This window comes from Theropithecus gelada, chromosome 6 (genome assembly GCF_003255815.1).
Source record: "Theropithecus gelada isolate Dixy chromosome 6, Tgel_1.0, whole genome shotgun sequence".
In the NCBI taxonomy this organism is placed as follows: Eukaryota; Metazoa; Chordata; class Mammalia; order Primates; family Cercopithecidae; genus Theropithecus; species Theropithecus gelada.
The window spans coordinates 135,416,772-135,436,756 of record NC_037673.1 but is presented as its reverse complement, the minus strand read 5'-3'; the positions used below and the strand labels follow the sequence as shown (position 1 = coordinate 135,436,756).

At 41.9% G+C, this 19,985-nt stretch overlaps 1 protein-coding gene across 2 annotated transcripts in view; it reads left to right on the top strand.

The window, feature by feature from the left end:
* The window catches only part of SIL1 (SIL1 nucleotide exchange factor), a 240,040-nt gene that overhangs the window by 142,505 nt on the left and 77,550 nt on the right, over positions 1-19,985 (top strand). For both annotated transcript variants that reach the window (XM_025388798.1, XM_025388799.1), the window contains 2 exons: positions 662-770; positions 8,258-8,357. In XM_025388798.1, coding sequence (XP_025244583.1) covers positions 662-770; positions 8,258-8,357 — 209 coding nt within the window. The remainder of the gene's footprint in view (positions 1-661; positions 771-8,257; positions 8,358-19,985) is intronic.

The following is a 19,985-nucleotide window of genomic DNA, read 5'->3' as shown; positions in this document are numbered from 1 at the left end:
CCTTGGCTTGCTCTGTCCTCTTGCCTTCCAGTCTGTTCCTTCTTCCTTTTCATAACATTAAGTGCCACACATTTTATGTGCCAAGCCCTGGCCTAAGGGCTGGGAAATCAAAAAGGAGGAAATACAGTCCCTTTGCTTAGGAAGGAGAGAGCCTCATCGAAGGAGCCTAATTAAACAGATGCAGGTGGTGAGGTGTAAGCTTGCTGGGATGGCAGGCTGTCTGGGGTTCTGTGGGACTGACTGTCAGGGGAGGGGCAGGAAGAGTGTCATGGAAGAGACAGTAATGTAGCATGTCCTAAGGAATGAGTAGGTATCTACTACTTACCTGCTGCACATAACACAAAGCTTTTATTAGCTCAAGAAAACATTGAATAGTTTAAATATGCAGGTTCTAATTGGGGGACGTTGGTCTCTAGATTCAAGTATGAATCTTCTTGCCCATCTTACCCCATTCCCTTACAGATTTCCTTTATAGATTAGCTAAGTGAGTATGTGCGAATGGTGTGTGTGTTCACAGGAGAGAGATGGGTGGATTGAGGAGGTAACTGAACACAGCTGAGTTGTGTCTTCATGAACTAGTAAGTCCTGTTGCTTGTTGGCCATCCCGGCGACTTTCCAAGGACCTTGTACCTCATGAGCGTTTTCTCTTCTTGGCTTTTAGGGCAGGCTGTTCCTGCAGGATCCCACGTACGGCTGAATCTTCAGACTGGGGAAAGAGAGGCAAAACTCCAATCTGAGGACAAGTTCCGAAATAATTTGAAAGGCAAAAGGTACAGTGTCAACCTTAGGGACTGGGAGGCTAAGTGATGACATTGATTTTGTATTGTAATACTTAAAATGTTGCCCAAATTCATGTGGCTTTTTTAAATTTGAAATTTAATAGCATAGAATTTGTGATAAATCTGTCAGGGTTTTATGAAGGTTTACTTCTACAGTCTTTGGAAAGAGATAGTTTGCAAAGCAAATTGATACTTTAAAAAAGGCTGTAGGGGGAATGCTTAACCTGCTTTAAAAATGAAGCTATTTTTCCCAGTACTTTAAGAGCACCCATTTGAATCCCAACAATTAATGCGCTGATTACAGATGAGTCATCTATTCATTAAAACAGGCCTGTTAGGCCTTCTGCTTTGCAGTAATACTTCCTTGGTGAACAATAAAATTGCATTTTAAAGTCTTTAATTCAGACTAACTTTTCCTCTCATTAGTCAGTATTAGAACAGGCTTTCTTGTAGTATAAAAGTAGAAGCTACTGCCATTCTCCACTGGCTAGAGGTTGCCTTATTCCTCAATAACCGGGTTAGATTATCCAATTTTAGAGAATGCAGTGTTGCTATTTTTCTTTTTGTTGCCTTAAATTAGCATCCTTTCTTTTGCTCGATATTTCCTGAATGAAGGGGAGGGAGGTTGAGGCATGGAGTTGCAGGGGTTGCTGGAATTGTGCATTTTGAAAGCTCAGTAGAAATACCAGCCATGAAATTTCTAATACAGGGACCAGCAAATTATGGCCTGTGGGCCTTACTGGGACTGCTCCCTCGTTTGGTTCAGTCTGCAAATGAAATTGGTTTTTACATTTCTTAAAGGTTGGAAAAAAATCAAAAGGTAATATTTCATGACTCATGAAAATGTATGAAATTCAGATTTCAGTGTCCATAAATAAAGTTTTAATGGGACACAGCCATGCTCATTTGTTTACATATTGTCTGTGGCTGCTTTCTTGCTCCAATGACAGAGTTGATTAATTGGGACAGACACCATATGGATCACAGAGCCTAAAATAGTATCCGGTCATTACAGATAGTTTGCTGACCCTGTGCTAAAACATGTAAGAATTGGGAATTATTAGTTACGGATTGAGTGTGGTTAGTGTTACTCAGTCCTTGAATGATGATGGTGATGATGATGATGATGATGATTTTTTTTTTTTTAGAGAGAGGGTCTTGCTCTGTTGCCCAGGCTGGAGTAAAGTGGTGTGATCATAGTTCACTGTAACCTCGAACTCCGGGGCTCAAGCAATTTCATTGCCCCAACCTCCTGAGTAGGCTGGGGCTGCAGGTGTGTGACACTATGCCCGGCTATTTTTTAAAAAAATTTTTTGTAGAGACGGGGTCTCACTTTATTGCTCAGGCTGGTCTTAAACTCCTGGACTCAAGTGATCCTCCTGCCCTGGCCTCCCAAAGTGCTTGGATAACAGATGTGGACCACTGTGCCCAGCCTGGATTTTATAATTTAAACTGTATTTTGCAGGTGGGACGTGGTGGCTCACACCTGTAATCCCAGCACTTTGGGAGGCCAAGGCGGGTAGATCACCTGAGGTCAGGAGTTCAAGACCAGCCTGGCCAACATGGTGAAACCCTGTCTCTACTAAAAATACAAAGATTAGCTGGGTGTGGTGGCAGGTGCCTGCAATCCCAGCTACTCAGAAGGCTGAGGCAGAAGAATCACTTGAACCTGGGAGGCGAAAGTTGCGATAAGCCAAGATCGCACCACAGCACTCCAGCCTGGGCGACGGAGCAAGACTCTGTCTCAAAGAAACGAAAACAAAAACCCAGTATTTTGCAGTTAGATGTAATTAGAAGGAGGTCCTAGAGACCCACTTCTTACCTTAGTCTTTTCCTTGACATGCCTGTCAGAAAGTCACTCAGCTGGTTCATATGTACTTTTGTCAGGTGGCACTCATCCCACAAAACAGCCTGTTCAGATTTAGACGGTTTTCACTGTTGGAAAATTCTACTTCATATTGAGATAGAGGCATTTGTTCTCCTTACAGTCACGCCAAATTGGGAAGGATCTTTCATCTTCCCTCATCCCTCCAGATAGGCCTATACTTGGAGTGACCCAGGTCAGACAATTACTCCTTTCTCACAACCATGTAAGAAATAATCAGCTGTCATTATCATGGCCCCTGCCAAACTTCTTTCGTCCACAATACACACATATTTCAGTGTCTCAAAGTACTTTTAGGAAGTCTTTTCTCACATGTAATCCAAGTCTTATTTTCTGAAGAAAATATTCTTTTCTTAGTTTATGAATATTGAGTTAGGGGCTGGGCGCAGTGGTTTGTACCTGTAATACCAACAGTTTGGGAGGCTGTGGATCATTGGAGCCTAGGATTTGAAGACCAGCCTGGGTAACAGGGTGTGTGTCTCTGCAAAACATATAAAAATTAGCCGGAGGTGGTGGCACACACCTGTAGTCCCAGCTACTCGCGGGACTGAGTTGGGAGGATCACTTGAGCCTGTGAGGCAGAGGTTGCAGTGAGTCAAGATCGTACCACTGCACTCCAGCCTGGGTGGCAGAGTCAGACCCTGTCTCAAAACAAACAAACAAACAAAACCACCAAAAACAAAAATTAGCTGGGTGTGTGGGTATGTGAGTGTGTGGTGTGTATTATGCCTGTAGTCCCAGCTACTTAGGAGGCTGAGATGGGGACAGTCCATTAATCCAAAATTCATGGCAGTCTCTCTACTATGTTGTGTGGCTGGTCACATTGCTACCTAGAGCTGCAATGCTTGCTGGCTCTACAGTCTGGGACAGAAGACCCTGACTCTGGCTTGTCTCAGAGAGTTCCTTTAGTACTGCCTTATTTCATTGCACACAGTTGGCTCTTAGCAACAGGTTTTCACTTGCTATTTATGCTTTAGGCTTTGCCATCTCTACTGGTTTTAGTCCATATCCCTGTCAACATCTCCATAGTACATCTCTCTTTTTGCCCTGGAGTAACCAGCTTCTTTGACTCTTCATCCTGGGTTTGGAGGACTGAGGGTAAAACCACATTCAAGTTGTGCCATCTTGGGTTGAACATTTACCAAGGTCCAGTATGGTATAGTGGTTAAGAGGTTGGGCTAAGGACAGGGCCATTTACTTCCTCCATTGATTTATTTCACAAAAACGTATTGAGTGCCCATGTGCCAGGCATTGGGATACAGCAGTAAACAAAACAGCCTCCACAAGGCTGGCGGACAGAAAACCAGGTCTGGTCATTACTGATAGTTTGCTGACCCTGTTCTAAAACATGTAAGTACTGGGAATTAATCATGGATTAATTAACTGGTCCCAAAGGGAGGAAGGAAAGGAACCAATGTGGCTGATCTCAGGAACCTGTCAAAGACTAGATTGGTAACCTCACTGAGATCCCTGGAGCTGATCCAAGTCACAGCCATGCATCTTGACTAGAGAGAAGACATCCACTGGGGAGCAAGGTTTTATCACTAGCACTTATTTCAGTTCAGGGAACAGAGGCAAGAACAAGGATGATATGGACAAAAAGAATAATTAACTCTTTATGCAAAGGGTTAAGTTTATAGGTTTAGGAGTTAGGACATTTTAGACAGATGAAACAACAGGAAGTCCCAGGCTTTATCAGGGAAAAGGCTTTGTCAAGTAGGAGAAGCAAGAAAACAATCAAGGTGACTAGAGGAGAAGAGAGAAGGAAGGAAACCGATAGGAGATGAGATTGGAGAGGTATGTGGGGGCCAGAATATGTAGCTTTTGAGGAACATGTTGTATGTTCTTCATTCACATTTAATTGTAATGGAAAACCATTGGAAGATTTTTTCCCCCCTAAGATGGTGTCTTGCTCTGCTACCCAGGCTGGAGTGCAGTGGCACCATTTCAGCTCACTGCAACCTCCGCCTCCCGGGTTCAAGCAATTCTCCTGCCTCAGCCTCCCAAGTAGCTGGTATTACAGGTGCCCGCCACCACACCTGGCTAATTTTTGTATTTTTAGTAGAGACGGGGTTTCACCATGTTGGCCAGGCTGGTCTTGAACTTCTGACCTCGTGATCTGCCCACCTCGGCCTCCCAAAGTGCCGGGATTACTGGTGTGAGCCACCATGCCCAGCTGCCATTGGAAGATTTTAGGTAGGAGGGTGATTTAGTTGCTATGTGTCTGGAGATGAGATTGACGGTGGACAAAAGAAGACAGAATTAGGATGTCATTTCAGTAGATCAGGTAAGACGTAATGGGCTCAAGCAATCCTCCCACCTCAGGCTTCTGAGTAGCTGAGGCCACAGGCACACACCACCATGCCTGGCCAGTTTTCAAGTTTTTTGTAGACAGAGTCTAGGGTATCATAACAGAGACTGAATGAATTTGGAGATTTAATTTGGAGGTAGACTCAAGAGGACTTGCTTATGATTTCAACGTAGAGGTTGAAGGAAGATACAGGGAGGGGCACGGATTGAGGATAAAGCCTCATTTTGGAGTTTGAGCAACTGGGTGGTTGTTGGTACTATTTATTGAAATAGAAAAGTTGGGAGAGGGACAGACTTATAAGGAGAAGAATCAAGAGCCATGTTTTAGATTCAGTAAGTTTGAAGTACTTGTTAAACATTTGAGATACAGATCTATCAGGTAGTTGTGCAAGACTCTGATTGGTGCTCAGGGGAGAGGTTGGGCTGGAGATGTTAATGTTGAGATCACTAGCAGATAGGTTTTTAAAGTAACTAGGGGAGGATGTCGAGGTGGAGAAGATTGACAGGGCTGAACTCTAAGGCATTCTGGGCTATGTGGCTCAGGTAGGAGATGAGGAACCAGCAAGAGTTGGAGAAGGAGTGAGGAAGTGAAAGAGCCATGAGGGTGAGGTAACAAGCCAGGAAAGGCGAGTGGTTTTTTTTGTTTGTTTGTTTTTTGTTTTTTTTCCGACAGGGTTTCGCTTTGTCGCCCAGGCTGGAGTGCAGTGGCGTAATCCCGGATCACTACAACCTGGGCTCAAGCAATCCTCCCACCTCAGGCTTCTGAGTAGCTGGGGCCACAGGCACACACCACCATACCTGGCTAATTTTCAAGTTTTTTGTAGAGATAGAGTCTTACTATGTTGCCCTGGTCTTGAACTCCTGGGCTCAAGCAATCCTCCCTCCTCGGCCTCCCAAAGTGCTGGGATTACAGGCATGAGCCACCACACCTGACTGAGAGTTTTTTAAGAAGGGAGGGTGAACTGTGCAAATGCAGCTTAGTGGTTGAGGAACATGAAGTGAGTGAAGAAGGATCCATCGGATTGGTCATCAGTTATTGGTAATTTTGATTAGCAGTGTAAGTGGAGTTGTGAGGACAGAATCCAGATTACAGTAAATGGCAGTATAAATAGGAGTAAAAAAGGTGGGGATAGTGAGTGAAAACAATGTGTTCATAAAGTGTTAACTCTGAACGAGAGCAGGGAAGTGGCAGGATAACCAGAAGAGACTGTGGGGTAAAAGGAGAGTTGGTGTGCTGTTGGGAATAATCCAGCTGAAGGGAGAAATTGACGATGCAGGCAGGAGGGAGAGGTGTAATTATGGGAGTTAAAGCTTTTGTAAAGGCAAGTGCGATCTGGAACTAAGTTTAATAGGATCAGGGACACTCATCCATTATAGTAGGAAGGAAAGTAGAAAACATAGACTTAGGTGCAGGTTAGCTTGTAGAACTGATCATGGGAAAATGAAGTTTTGGTCTGTTTTTCATAGTGAAGAATGAAGTGAGACCACCAGATGACTGTTTCGTGTGTGTGTGTGAACTTGAGTGCACATGTGTGTGCTTGTGTGTATGTAGTTGGGACTGAGAGTGGGTGATGAGAGATGGCTTAGGAGGGTGAGACTGATGAGATACACGGCAGAGATACATGGCATAATGGGATTAGTCCTGACCGAGTCTTACAGGAGGGAGGAGATAATGTGTTCAAGCTATGGTTCCTGAATATGTAGCTCCCTTGGGTATGTGGGGCGGAGCAGTGGTATCCTCATGCACTGGCAGTGGGTGATGCTCTGTAGGGAGAAGGATTCAGGATTCTCTCCCTACGTTGTAGGATTGTGGTAACTATTTGAATGAAATATTACTTAAAGGGATTAACAAACTGCCTAACACATGGCTAAATGCTCAATAAATGAGTTACTAGCTATTATTAATTAGTTTAGGAGGACTGAGGTTTAGGGAAGATGAGTGTTTTTCTCAGAGCCCTAAAATGTCTCTAGGAAGAATGAAAGCCCTTAGTACATGAGAACTGAGGCCTGCTGGAATCTCAGACTATGAGACTGATGTGCTCTTCCTGCCTGGAGTAGAGCAGACCAGTAGCCCCTTCCTCCTCACCTCTGAAATCTTGTGGACATTCCAGGATATAGGAATCCTGAACCCAACGCCAGGCAGACAGTCTTGTTAAGCACAGTCCACACTCCACTCTTCCCTTCGTCCACATCATTCTTGTGCTTACCTCTGTTCATTGAACTAAAATGAATGCTAGTGGTAAAACCTTGCTCCCACGTGATGGATGTCTTCTCTCTGGTTAAGACACGTAGCTGTGGCTTGGATCAGCTCCAGGGAATTTTGTGAGGAGACCATTCTGGTCTTTGGCAGGTTCCTGAGATTATAGCCACGTTGATTCCTTTCCCTCCTCCCCTTGGAGGCTGGCCGTGGAAGGGGCTGACCTTGATTCTGCTCCTTAGTATCTCAGATCCATTCCTTGGTCAGGTTGAGACATACCTCCTGCCTCTCCTCTGTGCTCAGAGGTTGGTCTTATGGTGTGAATCTATCCAACTTGTTTTTGTAGACAGGCTGCTTTGTCTAATCAGATCAGGCACACACTGTGGGACTCAGGGCCCTGTTGTCCCCTTTCATGGAAAAATATATTAATAAATAAGGGTGCACGTTACTCCCTGTGTCTGAGTCCACTTCCCTCTGAGAGGTCCTGCCTGAGGGAGGAGCATTGCACAGGTATTCCAGGCTTATTTCTGCCTTGAGAAGCTGGCTGAGAGCCTCTGTTCATGGTTGGCTTCTGTCTGCCCCATGCCATTTCTTCCTCTCTCATGGAATGATCCCATTTTCAGCTGTGTCTTTCCTCTTCTAGCTTCAAGGTAAGGTCACTCTGTTAGACTTCTGGCTGACTGAAGGCAAAGGTATGATAGTACACTCAGAGTTAGAGCTGGCCTGGCTTTGCTTACCTTAGGGTGCCATTTACCCAGGGACATTTTCTTTCTTGGGAAATATGATGCTCCCCTCTTATTTATTTTTAGAGACAGGGTCTGACTCTGTTGCCCAGCTGTGGGAGTACGGTGACACAATCATAGTTTACCACAGCCTTGAACCCCTGGGCTCAAGTGATCCTCCTGCTTCCCACGTAGCCGGGACCACAGGCACGTACCATCACATCCCAGCTAATATGTTTAAAGTTTTTGTAGAGATGGGATCTTGCTATCCTTCCATCTTGGCCACCCAGAGAACTGGGATTACAAGTGCGAGCCACCAAGCCTAGCCATGCCTCCCTCTTTACTCTCAGTTTTCTTTGGACAGGCTGGATATCAACACCAACACCTATACATCTCAGGACCTCAAGAGCGCACTGGCAAAATTCAAGGAGGGGGCAGAGATGGAGAGTTCAAAGGAAGACAAGGTGTGTGATGATTTTTTCCTGTGAGTATAAGCCTGCAGCACGGCCTTGTTGTTTTTGCGGAGAATGGACTCATTTTTATGGGAACTCTTGCAATAAACATGGGATAACAATATTGTAAAATAATTTAAAGAACCATTAATGACAAATAAGTAACCCTTTTAAACTATTAAAAAGAAGTGCTGGGAGCATTTCTGTCATGGTTTAGGTTAGAATTCTGTTTGCCATCCCTTGTCTTCAAACAGCTCCCTATGCTTGGAGAAATTGAGGCACCGAGCAGGGGTGGCCATTCTCTCCATTATCACAGGCATGAGTGGAGTGAGTAGACTTTACGGCCCAGATCTCTGCCTCACTTACACTTGAATTAGACACAGGCTTATTCCAAAAGAAAGAGGAGCTGGCCCGGGAAGCAAGAAGCCCGAATCCTTGTCCTTGTCCTTTGAACATGTAGCAAATGTGTTTCTTCTAGGCTTCAGGTTCCTTAAATTTAAAACATAGGGCTGGAACAAGAGGATGACTGAGGTTTCCCCCAGCTCTAAATTTCTCTACAAGCTAAGGGAATGAGAGGAGGAAAAGGTGAAGAATTACAGCCCCTGGCCATGCCCCTAATGCGTGGGAGGGCTCACAGGTACAGGTCTATACCAGGAAGAAATCTCACTCTTAGATGGATCATGAGCTCTTGGAGTCATTTCTCTGTATTTCTGTTTGAGTCCTGTCAGTGTTTGAAAGAACCTTCTCTGATGGCTGCCTTAGAGACCTAAGTTCTCGTTCTCCCTCCCTCTTCTCCTTACAGTCCCCATTTGCCTTTTTTTTTTTTTTTTTTTGAGACAGAGTTTCGCTGTGTGACCCAGTTGGCCTTGTTGTTTGTGTGGTGGTACGATCTTGGCTCACTGCAAGGTCTACCTCCCGGGTTCAAGTGATTCTCCTGCCTCAGCCTCCTGAGTAGCTGGGATTACAGGTGCCTGCCACTACACTGAGCTAATTTTTATGTTTTTAGTAGAGATGGGGGTTTCACCATGTTGGCCAGGTTGGTCTCGAACTCCTGACCTCAAATGATCTGCCCACCTTGGCCTCCCAAAGTGCTAGGATTACAGGCATGAACCACCGTGGTTGGCACTTGTTTGCCTTTATTTACCTCTTCACTCCTTCCCCTGAATCCAGGTAATATCTTAGAGAGACAGCATTAGGCTTTTGACAGCTTGTGTATTACTGGAAGAAGCCATAGGTTGTTTTGATCCTTTAGAACTAAATGTTTCTGGGAAAATGAACCTTTTGGGGGATAGGAAGCTGGTGTTTACCTGTTTAAGTGTGTGAAATACAGGCCCAGTCTCCACGTCTTTACTCTTCTTACCAAAATCACTTCTCCTACATGGAGAGTGTATGTGGTGTGGGAGGGTACATGGTTTAGTGGCAGCAGCAGTGGGTGAAGAAAGGCAATGCTCGCAATTGCGTCCTACCACAGATGTATTAGCCGAGGGGCTGAGGAGAAGCACATCTTCTGCCTGGTACAGGTGAGGCCAGGAGAGGACTGCCTGGGTGCCTAGAACAGGGCCTGGCCAGGGTTTTGGCTCCTTCCCACTCACTGTCGGCTCCATGTGGGACCAATGGGAACATTAAAAACCACCTATTCAGCGTCTTCCCTGCGGATGGAGGACCCACTTAACCTTGTTCTCTTCTCTTTGCTTTCCCTGGGAGTGTGTTTGGATTTTCTTTTCTCAGGTGATGGCATTTCTCCCCACCCCAGTAATTCAATTAGTGTAGAAAAGTATGAATATTTATAAAAGTATTTAAAAATTACTTTTAATTTTAAAAATAAAATTAATTTAAATTTTAAATTAAAATTAATTTTTAAATTAAGTATTTAAAGATTACTTAAAAGTTTTAGTTGCTGATTTTTGTAATTAAAAATACTCCTCTCAGCCGGGTGCAGCACTTTGGGAGGGCAAGGCAGGTGGATCATCTGAGGTCAGGAGTTTGAGATCAGCCTGGCCAACATGGTGAAACCCTGTCTCTACTGAAAATGCAAAAATTAGCCCGGCGTGGTGGCATGCATCCTAATCCCAGATACTCCAGAGGCTGAGGTGGGAGAAGCACTTGCAATCGGGAGGTGGAGGTTGCAGTGAACCCAGATTGTGCCATTGCACTCCAGCTTGGGTGACAAGAGAGAAACTCTGTCTCAAAAAAAAAAAAAAAAAGAAAGAAAAGAAAAAAGAAAAAATACTCCTCTCCCCTTCAAGGGGATCCCAATATCAGCACCCAAATGCAAGACCCCAGCACCCACTCATTTGCACCAGCTGCTCACCTCTGAGGTCTGGCTATCATACTCTTTCCTTACTTATGTGGAACTTAGGTTGTTAGCACCATCATTGAGGTGCTAAGTCCTGGCGTCCTTCTGCTTTCATTTGGAGCCTATCTGGACTGACTCAGTTCACTGCCAATGTGCTCTTCGAGCTGGCGCCGGGATTGGCAAATAAATGGATTTGAAATTGGTTGGGGAGTTTCTTACATATATCAAGCTCTTGGCTACAGATAGCATCCTATTTTTGTTTATTAATCTTTAAACCTAGCCTATGTGGTGTCTTACAAGTACAGGATGGTGCTTTTGTGATTTATATAGACAATACTGTCAGATATTCGGCCATATCCTCTTAATTAAATGAGTGGGTTTTTGGGAATTAGATGTTTTTTGGGAGGAGAACATCAATTACAGTGTATCCACTGGTAGCTTAGTAGGTTTAAGTGAATCAGTCTTTCCCGGAGTTCCTTGGTTCTTGGAAAAGCTGTCTCTCCCAGCAGATTTGGGTTGTTATGGTTGAATCTCGTCTACTTATCCCTCTATTTCCATACAAATTGCTTAATGCTTTTATGTTTTATTATGTCTGCTATTGTTCACCTGTATTCTACAAATTATTATATTTTAAGATATGACCTTCTTAAGCTTTTGATTCTTGGCAAGATGTAATAGACTCATTTCTCCCTATTCCCCCAGCTAAGGGTAACTAAAAACCCTGGACATAATACTAAAAGCAAATGTAGGAAGACTCTAAAACACAGTCAGAAGGCAGCAGACTGGCTAGGGACCTTGGAGCTTGGGAAATGACATGGCAGTGAGTTCCTTGGATTTTCTTTTTGTCCTCTATATATTTTAGACTGAGTGTTGGCAAATCCCACATCCTGAAAATGTCAACTGGCGCAGATTTTAAAAAGTTATAAGAAAAGCCTGCTATTTCTAGACAAAGAATTGAGCAAAGGGCATCCTAACAGAACAGAAACCTTATTTACAATACCTGTCCTACTCCTGTCAAAGATCATGAAAATCTCCCCACCCCACTTAGTGCCAGTGCAGTGGACACTGAGGTGGGGAGTCTGAACTTCTGCCTCCTATTTGGTGGTATTAGCAAACTGTACTCTGATTCCTCCACCAGGATTGCCCGGGGCCAAGTGGAGAGCCTGAACTCGTATCTGTTCCTGACAGTAAAACAGTGGTAGAAGGCAGTGTTCTGCTTCCTCCATCAAGATGGTGTCAGTGGGAGTTGAGCAGAGCTTGACTTTTCACCCTCTGCCCAGTGGATACTCTCTGCTTCCCCTGCTGGTGTATTACCAACAGAGACCAAGCGTGGATCCTGATTTTCCATCCCGCATCTGACAGTAGCAGGCTGCTTATCCTGCTGAAGTGGTGTCAGCAGAGGCTAAGCAGGGAACTTGAATATCTGTCCTCTGCCTGGCAGCACCAACATGGTTTTTTACTTTTCCCTGGTGACACGGTGTCCGCTGGGGTGAATGAAAAGTCTGTACTTCCACCCCCAACTTGGAGGCAGTAAGACAGTGTGAGGCAGCATTCTGTTTCCCTCTCTGGGGCAGAGCCAGTGGAATAGGTGAGAAGTATGAACTTCTACCCTCGGGCCAGCAGCAGTGAAGCAGTGCTCGATTCTCCCACCAAAGTGGTGTCAGTAGAGGCCCAGGGAGGAACCTAGACTTCCACTCCCAGTGGCCAGCATTCAGTGGTGGCAGGTGAAGCTGTTTCCCTTCCCAACTAGAGAGTAAGGGTAGGATTTGGGAGAGAGGGGAGCTAGAGAAAGGGATTTTACATATGAAGTCCCAGATACACCCATTCAGTGACCCATACAAGAAACTGACGAGAATTAATACTACAAAAAGTTTAAGAACTGAACTATAGTGTGGATTGCTGCCCAGGTTTTTAGATTGGCCTCTGGGTAGCACACAAAGGAAGCAGACCAGAGTAGCACTGCAATGCTCTGAAAACTAAATTGTCATTGATGCCACAACCCACACAAGTGAGCCTGAACCAGTATACTAAACCTAAATAGGATGTCTACCTACTGAAAAAGATTAAGTGGGATCTGGAATTTCATAACTTAATACCCCAAATGTCTAGGATATAATTAAAAATCACTTTTCATACCAAGAACCAGGAAAATCACAACTTGAATTAGACAATCAACAGATGCTGTTATGGATTGAATGTTTGTGTCTCCCCCAGATTCATAAGTTGAAGCCCTAATGCTGCAATGTAATGTTTGGAGGTAGGACCTTTGGAAGGTAATTAGATTTAGGTGAGGTCATGAGGGTTGGGCTTAAGAGGGATTAGTGTCCTTAGAAGAATAAGAGAGACCAGCACTCTCTCTCTCTCTACCATGTGAAGATACAGCTAAAAGGTGATTATCTGTAAGCCAGAAAGGGGACCCTCACCAGGAACCACATTGACTCATACCTTGATCTTGGACTTCCCCAGCATCCAGAATTGTGAGAAATAAAAGTACGTTGTTTAGGCTACCCAGTATATGATATTTTGTTATAGCAGCCCGAGCAGACTGAGACAGATGCTAATACTGAAATGACTCAGAAGTTGAAATTATCTAACACGAATTTTAAAATAACTATTATAAAATTGCTTCAGCAAGCAGTTATGAGCACCCTTGAAACAAAGTCTCAGTAAGGAAACAGAAGATAAGAAAAAAGAACCAAATGGAATTATAGAACTGAACAATATAATAACTAAAATTGTAAAAGTCACTAGATAGGTTCAGTAGCAGAACAGAGATGACAGAGAATCAGTAAACTTAAAGACAGATAAATAAAAATTACACAGTCTGAACAACAGAGAGAAGATAGACAGGAGAAAAAAAATAAAAGAGCTTTAGGGACCTGTGGGACTGTAACAAAAGATCTAACATTTGTGTCATTGGAATTCCAGATGGACGGTAGAAAGAATATGGGGCTAGAAAATAATCAAGAAACAACGGCTAACAAATTCCGAAATGTGGTGAAAGGCATAAACTCACAGATTCATTAAGTGAATCCAGTGAATCCAAGTGAACTCCAGACAGGATAAACTCAAAGAAATCAACACCAAGATACATCACAGTTAAACTTCTGAAAACTAAAGACAGAAAAATCTTCAAAGCAACTAGAAAAAATAATACTACTATAGGGGAACAATAATTGAGCGATAGTGAATTTTTTATCTGAAACCATAGAGGCCAGAAGTATGTGGAACATTTTTCAATTGCTGGGGGAAAAAATGAACTGTCCACACAGAATTTTATAGCTGTGAATATCTTTCAGGAGTGAAAGGGAGGTCAAGACACTTTTAGAGAGAGGAAAATTAAGAAAATTTCTCACCAGCAGACCTACTCTGAAAGAATGACTAAAGGATATTCTCCAAATAGAATGAAAAAAGAATAATAGAAAGAAACTTGAAATGTTAGAAATAAAGAAAGAACAATGTAATGAATAAAAAATAGGGAAAATGCAGCCTATCTTTTTCTTCTTGAGTTTTTATTATTTATTTTCTAATTTTTAACTTTGAAGTTCAGGGGTACATGTTCAGGTTTGTTATATAGATAAACTTGTGTCATGGGGTTTTGTTGTATAGATTATTTCATCACCCAGGTATTAAGTCCAAGTACTCAATAGTTATTTTTCCTGATCCCCTCGCTCTTCCCATCCTCCACCCAATAGGCCCCAGATTGTGTTGTTCCCCTCTATGTATCCATGCATTGTCATAATTTAACTCCCACTTATAAGTGAGAACATGGTGGTATTTGGTATCTGCATTAGTTTGTTAAGAATAATGGCCTCCAGCTCCATCCATGTTTCTCGAAAGGACAGATGTCATTCTTTTTTTTATGACTGCGTAGTATTCCATGGTGTATATGAACCACATTTTCTTTATCCAGTCTATCTTTGATGGGCATTTAGGTTGATTCCATGTCTTTGCTATTTTGACAAATCTGACAAAAACAAGCAATGGGGAAAGGATTCCCTGTTCAATAAACGTTGCTAGGATAACTGATCAGCCATGCACAGAATATTGAAACTGGACCACTTCCTTACACCATATACGAAAATGAACTCAAGATAGATTAAAGACTTAAACCTAAAACTATAAAAACCCTGGAAGACAACTTAGGCAATACCATTCAGGACATAGGCATGGGCAAAGGTTTTGTGATGAAGATGCCAAAACCAATTGCAACAAAAGCAAAAATTAACAAGTGGGATCTAATTAAACTAAAGAGCTTCTGCACAGCAACAGAAACTATCAATAAACAACCTACAGAATGGGAGAAGATTTTTGCAAACTATGCATCCAACAAAGGTCTGATATCCAGCATCTGTAAGAAGCATAAACAGATTTACAAGAAAAAAACAACCCCATTAAAAACTGGGCAAACTGCCGAAGTTCGACCCCAGCGAGATCAAAGTTGTATACCTGGCTGGGCATGGTGGCTCACGCCTGTAATCCCAGCACTTTGGGAGGCTGAGGCGGGTAGATCACGAGGTCAGGAGATTGAGACCATTCTGGCTAACATGGTGAAACCCCGTCTCTACTGAAAATACAAAAAAAAATTAGGCAGGCATGGTGGTGGGCACCTGTAGTCCCAGCTACTCTGGAGGCTGAGGCAGGAGAATGGCGTGAACCCGGGAGGCGGAGCTTGCAGTGAGCCGAGATCACGCCACTGCACTCCAGCCTGGGTGACTGGACAAGACTCTGTCTCAAAAAAAAAAAAAGTTGTATACCTGAGGTGCACGGAGGGTGAAGTGAGTGCCATGTCTGTGCTGGCACTGATATCATTGCTGGTATCTGGCACTGGCCCCCAAGATTGGCCCCCTGGGTCTGTCTCCAAAAAAGGTTGGTGACGGTATTGCCAAGGCAGCCAGTGACTGGAGGGGTCTGAGGATTACAGTGAAACTGACCATTCAGAACAGACAGGCCCAGATTGAGGTAGTACCTTCTGCCTCTGCCCTGATCATCAAAGCCCTCAAGGAACTGCCAAGAGACAGAAACAGAAAAACGTTAAACACAGTGGAAATATCACTTTTGATGCGATTGTCAAGATTACTTGACAGATGTGGCACCAATCTTTAGCCAGAGAATTCTCTAGAACCATTAAAGAGATCCTGGGGACTGCTCAGTTTGTGGGCTGCAGTGTTGATGGCCATCACCCTCATGACGTCATAGATGACATCAACAGTGGTGCAGTGGAATGCCCAGCTATTTAAGCACAGAGGAAAATATTTCAATAAAGGATAATTTGACAACTAAAAGAAAAGTGGGCAAAGGACATAAACACTTTTCAAAAGAAGACATACATGTAGACAACAATCATATGAAAAAAAAGCTCAACATCACTGATCATTAGAGAAATGCAAATCAAAACCACAATGAGATACCGTCTCACACCAACTATAATGGCTGTTGTTAAAAAGTCAAAAAATAATTCCACCATTGTGGAAAACAGTGTGGCAATTCCTCAGAGACCTAAAGACAGAAATACCTTTCGACCCAGCAATCCCATTGCTGGGTATATACCCAAAGGAATAGAAATTGTTCTGTTATAAAGACACACACGTGCATATGTTTTTGAGTCTTTAAAATTGTTTTATAGTTGAAGCAAAAATTATGACATGGTCTGTTTCTGAATGTATAGTGAGGAATTTTGAAGACAATTAGGAGGAGCAAAGGATTAAACATAATTGGAGGTAAGGTTTCTACATTTCACTCAGTGATAAAACATTGATACCAGTAGATTATGATGTTACTTATGTATATTTATAATACTTAGAACAATCATTATTAAAACTATATAAAGTTATTCTCAAAAGCATAGGTAATCCAAAATGGAATTCTATAATATAAAATGTACCTTGGTTTGTCACAGGAAGGTGAGAAATGGGAAACAGAAAAGCAAAAACTGGAGGAAACAAAAAAAATTAATAAAATGGTGGATTTAAGCTCTAACATATAAAAATATTACATTAAAACATAAATGTATAATAGTAAAATGTTTTATAATTGGTCTAAATATACCAATTAAACAGATTTTCATAATGAATTTTTAAATGAATATGCTTTCTACAAGAAATTCAAATATAATGGTAAAGACAGTAGGTTGAAAGTAAAAGAATAGAAAGTATATCATACAGATATTAATTAAAAAGTAGGAGTTACTGTATTAATATCAAAGTTGACTTTAGATTAAAGGAAATTATTAGGAACAAGAGCAATTTATATAATGGTAAAAGGACCAATCCACTAAAATATACAGTAATTCTAAATGTGTATGTGCCACTTTTATTTGTATATAAAAATACCTGAAGCAAAAACTAACAGAACTAAAAGAAAGAAACAGACAAATCCACTATTACAGTTGGGGACTTCAACATCCCTTTCTCAGAATTGCTAGAACTACTAGACAACAGATCAGTAAAGACATTAAAGAGCTGAATAACACCTTCAACCAGAAAAATTTAATTGACATTTATGGAACATTCCATTCAACAACAGCAGAATATACATTCTTTTCAAGTGTCCATGAAACACTTCTCAAAATAGAGTATATCCTGAGTAATCAAACAAATCTCAACAATTTTAAAAGAACTGAAATTAGGCAGAGTATGTTCTCTCATTATAATGGAATCAAACTAAAAACCAGTCGTAGATAGGAAGAAAATCTCCAGTCAAGTCAAAGAGGAAATCTCAGGGGAGGTTAAAAAAAAAGATACATTGAACTGATTAAAAATGAAAATGCAATTTATCAAAATTTGCAGGATCCAACTAAAACTGTAAGGGAAATTTGCTTATATTAGAGAAGAAGTCAGGTCTCATACCTATAATGGAAGGTCCTACTTCAAGAAACTAGGAAAAGATGATTAAAACAAGCTGAGAGCAAGCAGAAGAAAGGAAATAAAGAGCAGAAATCAATGAAATTGAAAACATAAAAACATTAGAGAAAAATCAGTGAAACCAGAAGGTGATAAACTTCTATCAAGACTGACAAACATGGCTGGGCACGGTGGCTCACACCTGTAATCCCAGCACTTTGAGAGGCTGAGGCAGGCAGATCACCTGAGGTCAGGAGTTCGAGACCAGCCTGGCCAACATGGTGAAACCCCTTCTCTACTAAAAGTACAAAAAAGAGCCAGGCATGGTGGCGCACGCTTGTAGTCCCAGCTACTTGGGAGACTGAGGCAGGAGAATCACTTGAGCCCAGGAAGTGGAGGCTGCAGTGAGCCGAGATTGCACCATTGCACTCCAGCCTGAGCCACAGAGCGAGACTTCATCTGAAAAGCAAAAAACAAAACAAAACAAAAACAAAAACAAGAAACCCACAAGACTGACAAACACATAAAGCACTAAGATAAAAACTACCCATATCAAGAATGAAACCAGGAATATCATTACAGATCCTGTAGACATTAAAAGGAAAATACAGTAAGAGAATACTGTGAACAACTCTGCATATAAATTTGATAACTTGCATGAAATAGTCCAGCTCTTTTATAAGCGCATATTGTCCAAATTTACCCAATATGAAATAATATGAGTAGTCCTATAACCATTAAAAAAAAAAAAGCAACTGAATTTGTAGTGAAAAACCTTCTATAAAGGAAGTCCCCAGGTTCAGATAGTTTCACTGGAGGTATTAACCAAACATTTAAAAATAATTAGCATCAATTCTACACAATTTCTTCCAGAAAATGTAAGAGGGAGGAATACTTCCCAACTTACTTTATGAGGCCAGTATCACACTAATACCTGAACCAGACAGAGTACAAAATAAACTACATGGCGACAATCCTCATGAACATAGAAGCAAAAATCCTCACCAAAATTTAGCCAATCAAATCCAGCAACAGGTAAAAAGAATTATGCATTATAACCACATGGGGTTTATTACTAGAATGCAAGATTGGTTCAGTGTGCAAAAAATAATCAGTATAACCCACCATATCAGTAGGCTAAAGAAGAAAATCACATCATCATATGTCACTTAATACACGAAGAGCATTTGACTATATTCAGTACCCATTCACGATAACTCAGAAACCTAGGAATAGAAACCTTACTTGATAATGAGCATTTACAAAAAGTCTGCATGGAATATTGTACTTAACAGTGAAAGACTAAATGCTTTGCCAATGAGGTCAGAAACAAGGCAAGGGTGTTCACTCTTAACACTCATTCAACGCAGTCATAGCCAATGCAATAAGGCAAGGAAAGGAAAAAATAAAACTGTCTCATTTTCCAGATGACATGTTTGTCTATGTATAACTCCCAAAGAACCTCCAAAGAAAAGCCTTCTAGAATTAATAAGTGAGTTCAGCAATGTCACCAGATACACAGACAACAAGGCCGGGCGCAGTGGCTCACGCCTGTAATCCCAGCACTTTGGGAGGCCGAGGCGGGCGGATCACTAGGTCAGGAGATCGAGACCATCCTGGCTAACACGGTGAAACCCCGTCTTTACTAAAAATATAAAAAATTTGCCGGGCGTGGTGGCGGGCACCTGTAGTCCCAGCTACTTGGGAGGCTGAGGCAGGAGAATGGCGTGAACCCAGGAGGCGGAGGTTGCAGTGAGCTGAGATCGCGCCACTGCACTCCAGCCTGGGGGACAGAGTGAGACTCCACCTCAAAAAAAAAAAAAAAAAAAAGATATACAGACAACACAAATCAATTGTATTTCTACATACTAACAAAGAATATTTGGCAATTGAAATTAAAAGCATATGTACCATTTTACAGTTGCTCCCCTAAAAATGAAATATTTAGGAATAAATCTAACAAGACAGATATAAGACCTATATGCTCAAAAGTATAAAAGTTGGGTGAAAGATGATGATGGAGTTAAATCAAAGAAGACTTAATTAAATGGAGTGACATACTGTGTCTATGGATTGAAACACTCAACATAGTAAAAATGTTAACTCTCTCTAAATTTATAAGTTTAGTGCAATTCCTATAAAAATTTCAGCAAGATTTTTTTGTAGATAAGCTTATTCTAAAGTTTGTATGGAAAGTTGAAGGAACTAGAATAGCTGAAATTTTAAAAAGAAGAATAAGTGGAAGAAAACACACTGCCTGATTTTAAGGCTTACTCTATAGCTATAGTAATCAAGGCAATGTGGTATTGGTGGAGAGAAAGAATCATAGATCAATGGAACAGAGTAGAGAACCCAGAAACAGAGCCACACTAATACACCTGAGTGATTTTTGACAGGTACAAAAGTAATTCAATGGAAGATAAATAGTCTTTTCAACAAATAGTGGGCATCCATAAGCAAAAAATGAGCTGTCACCTAAACCTCGTACCTTTAAAAAATTAA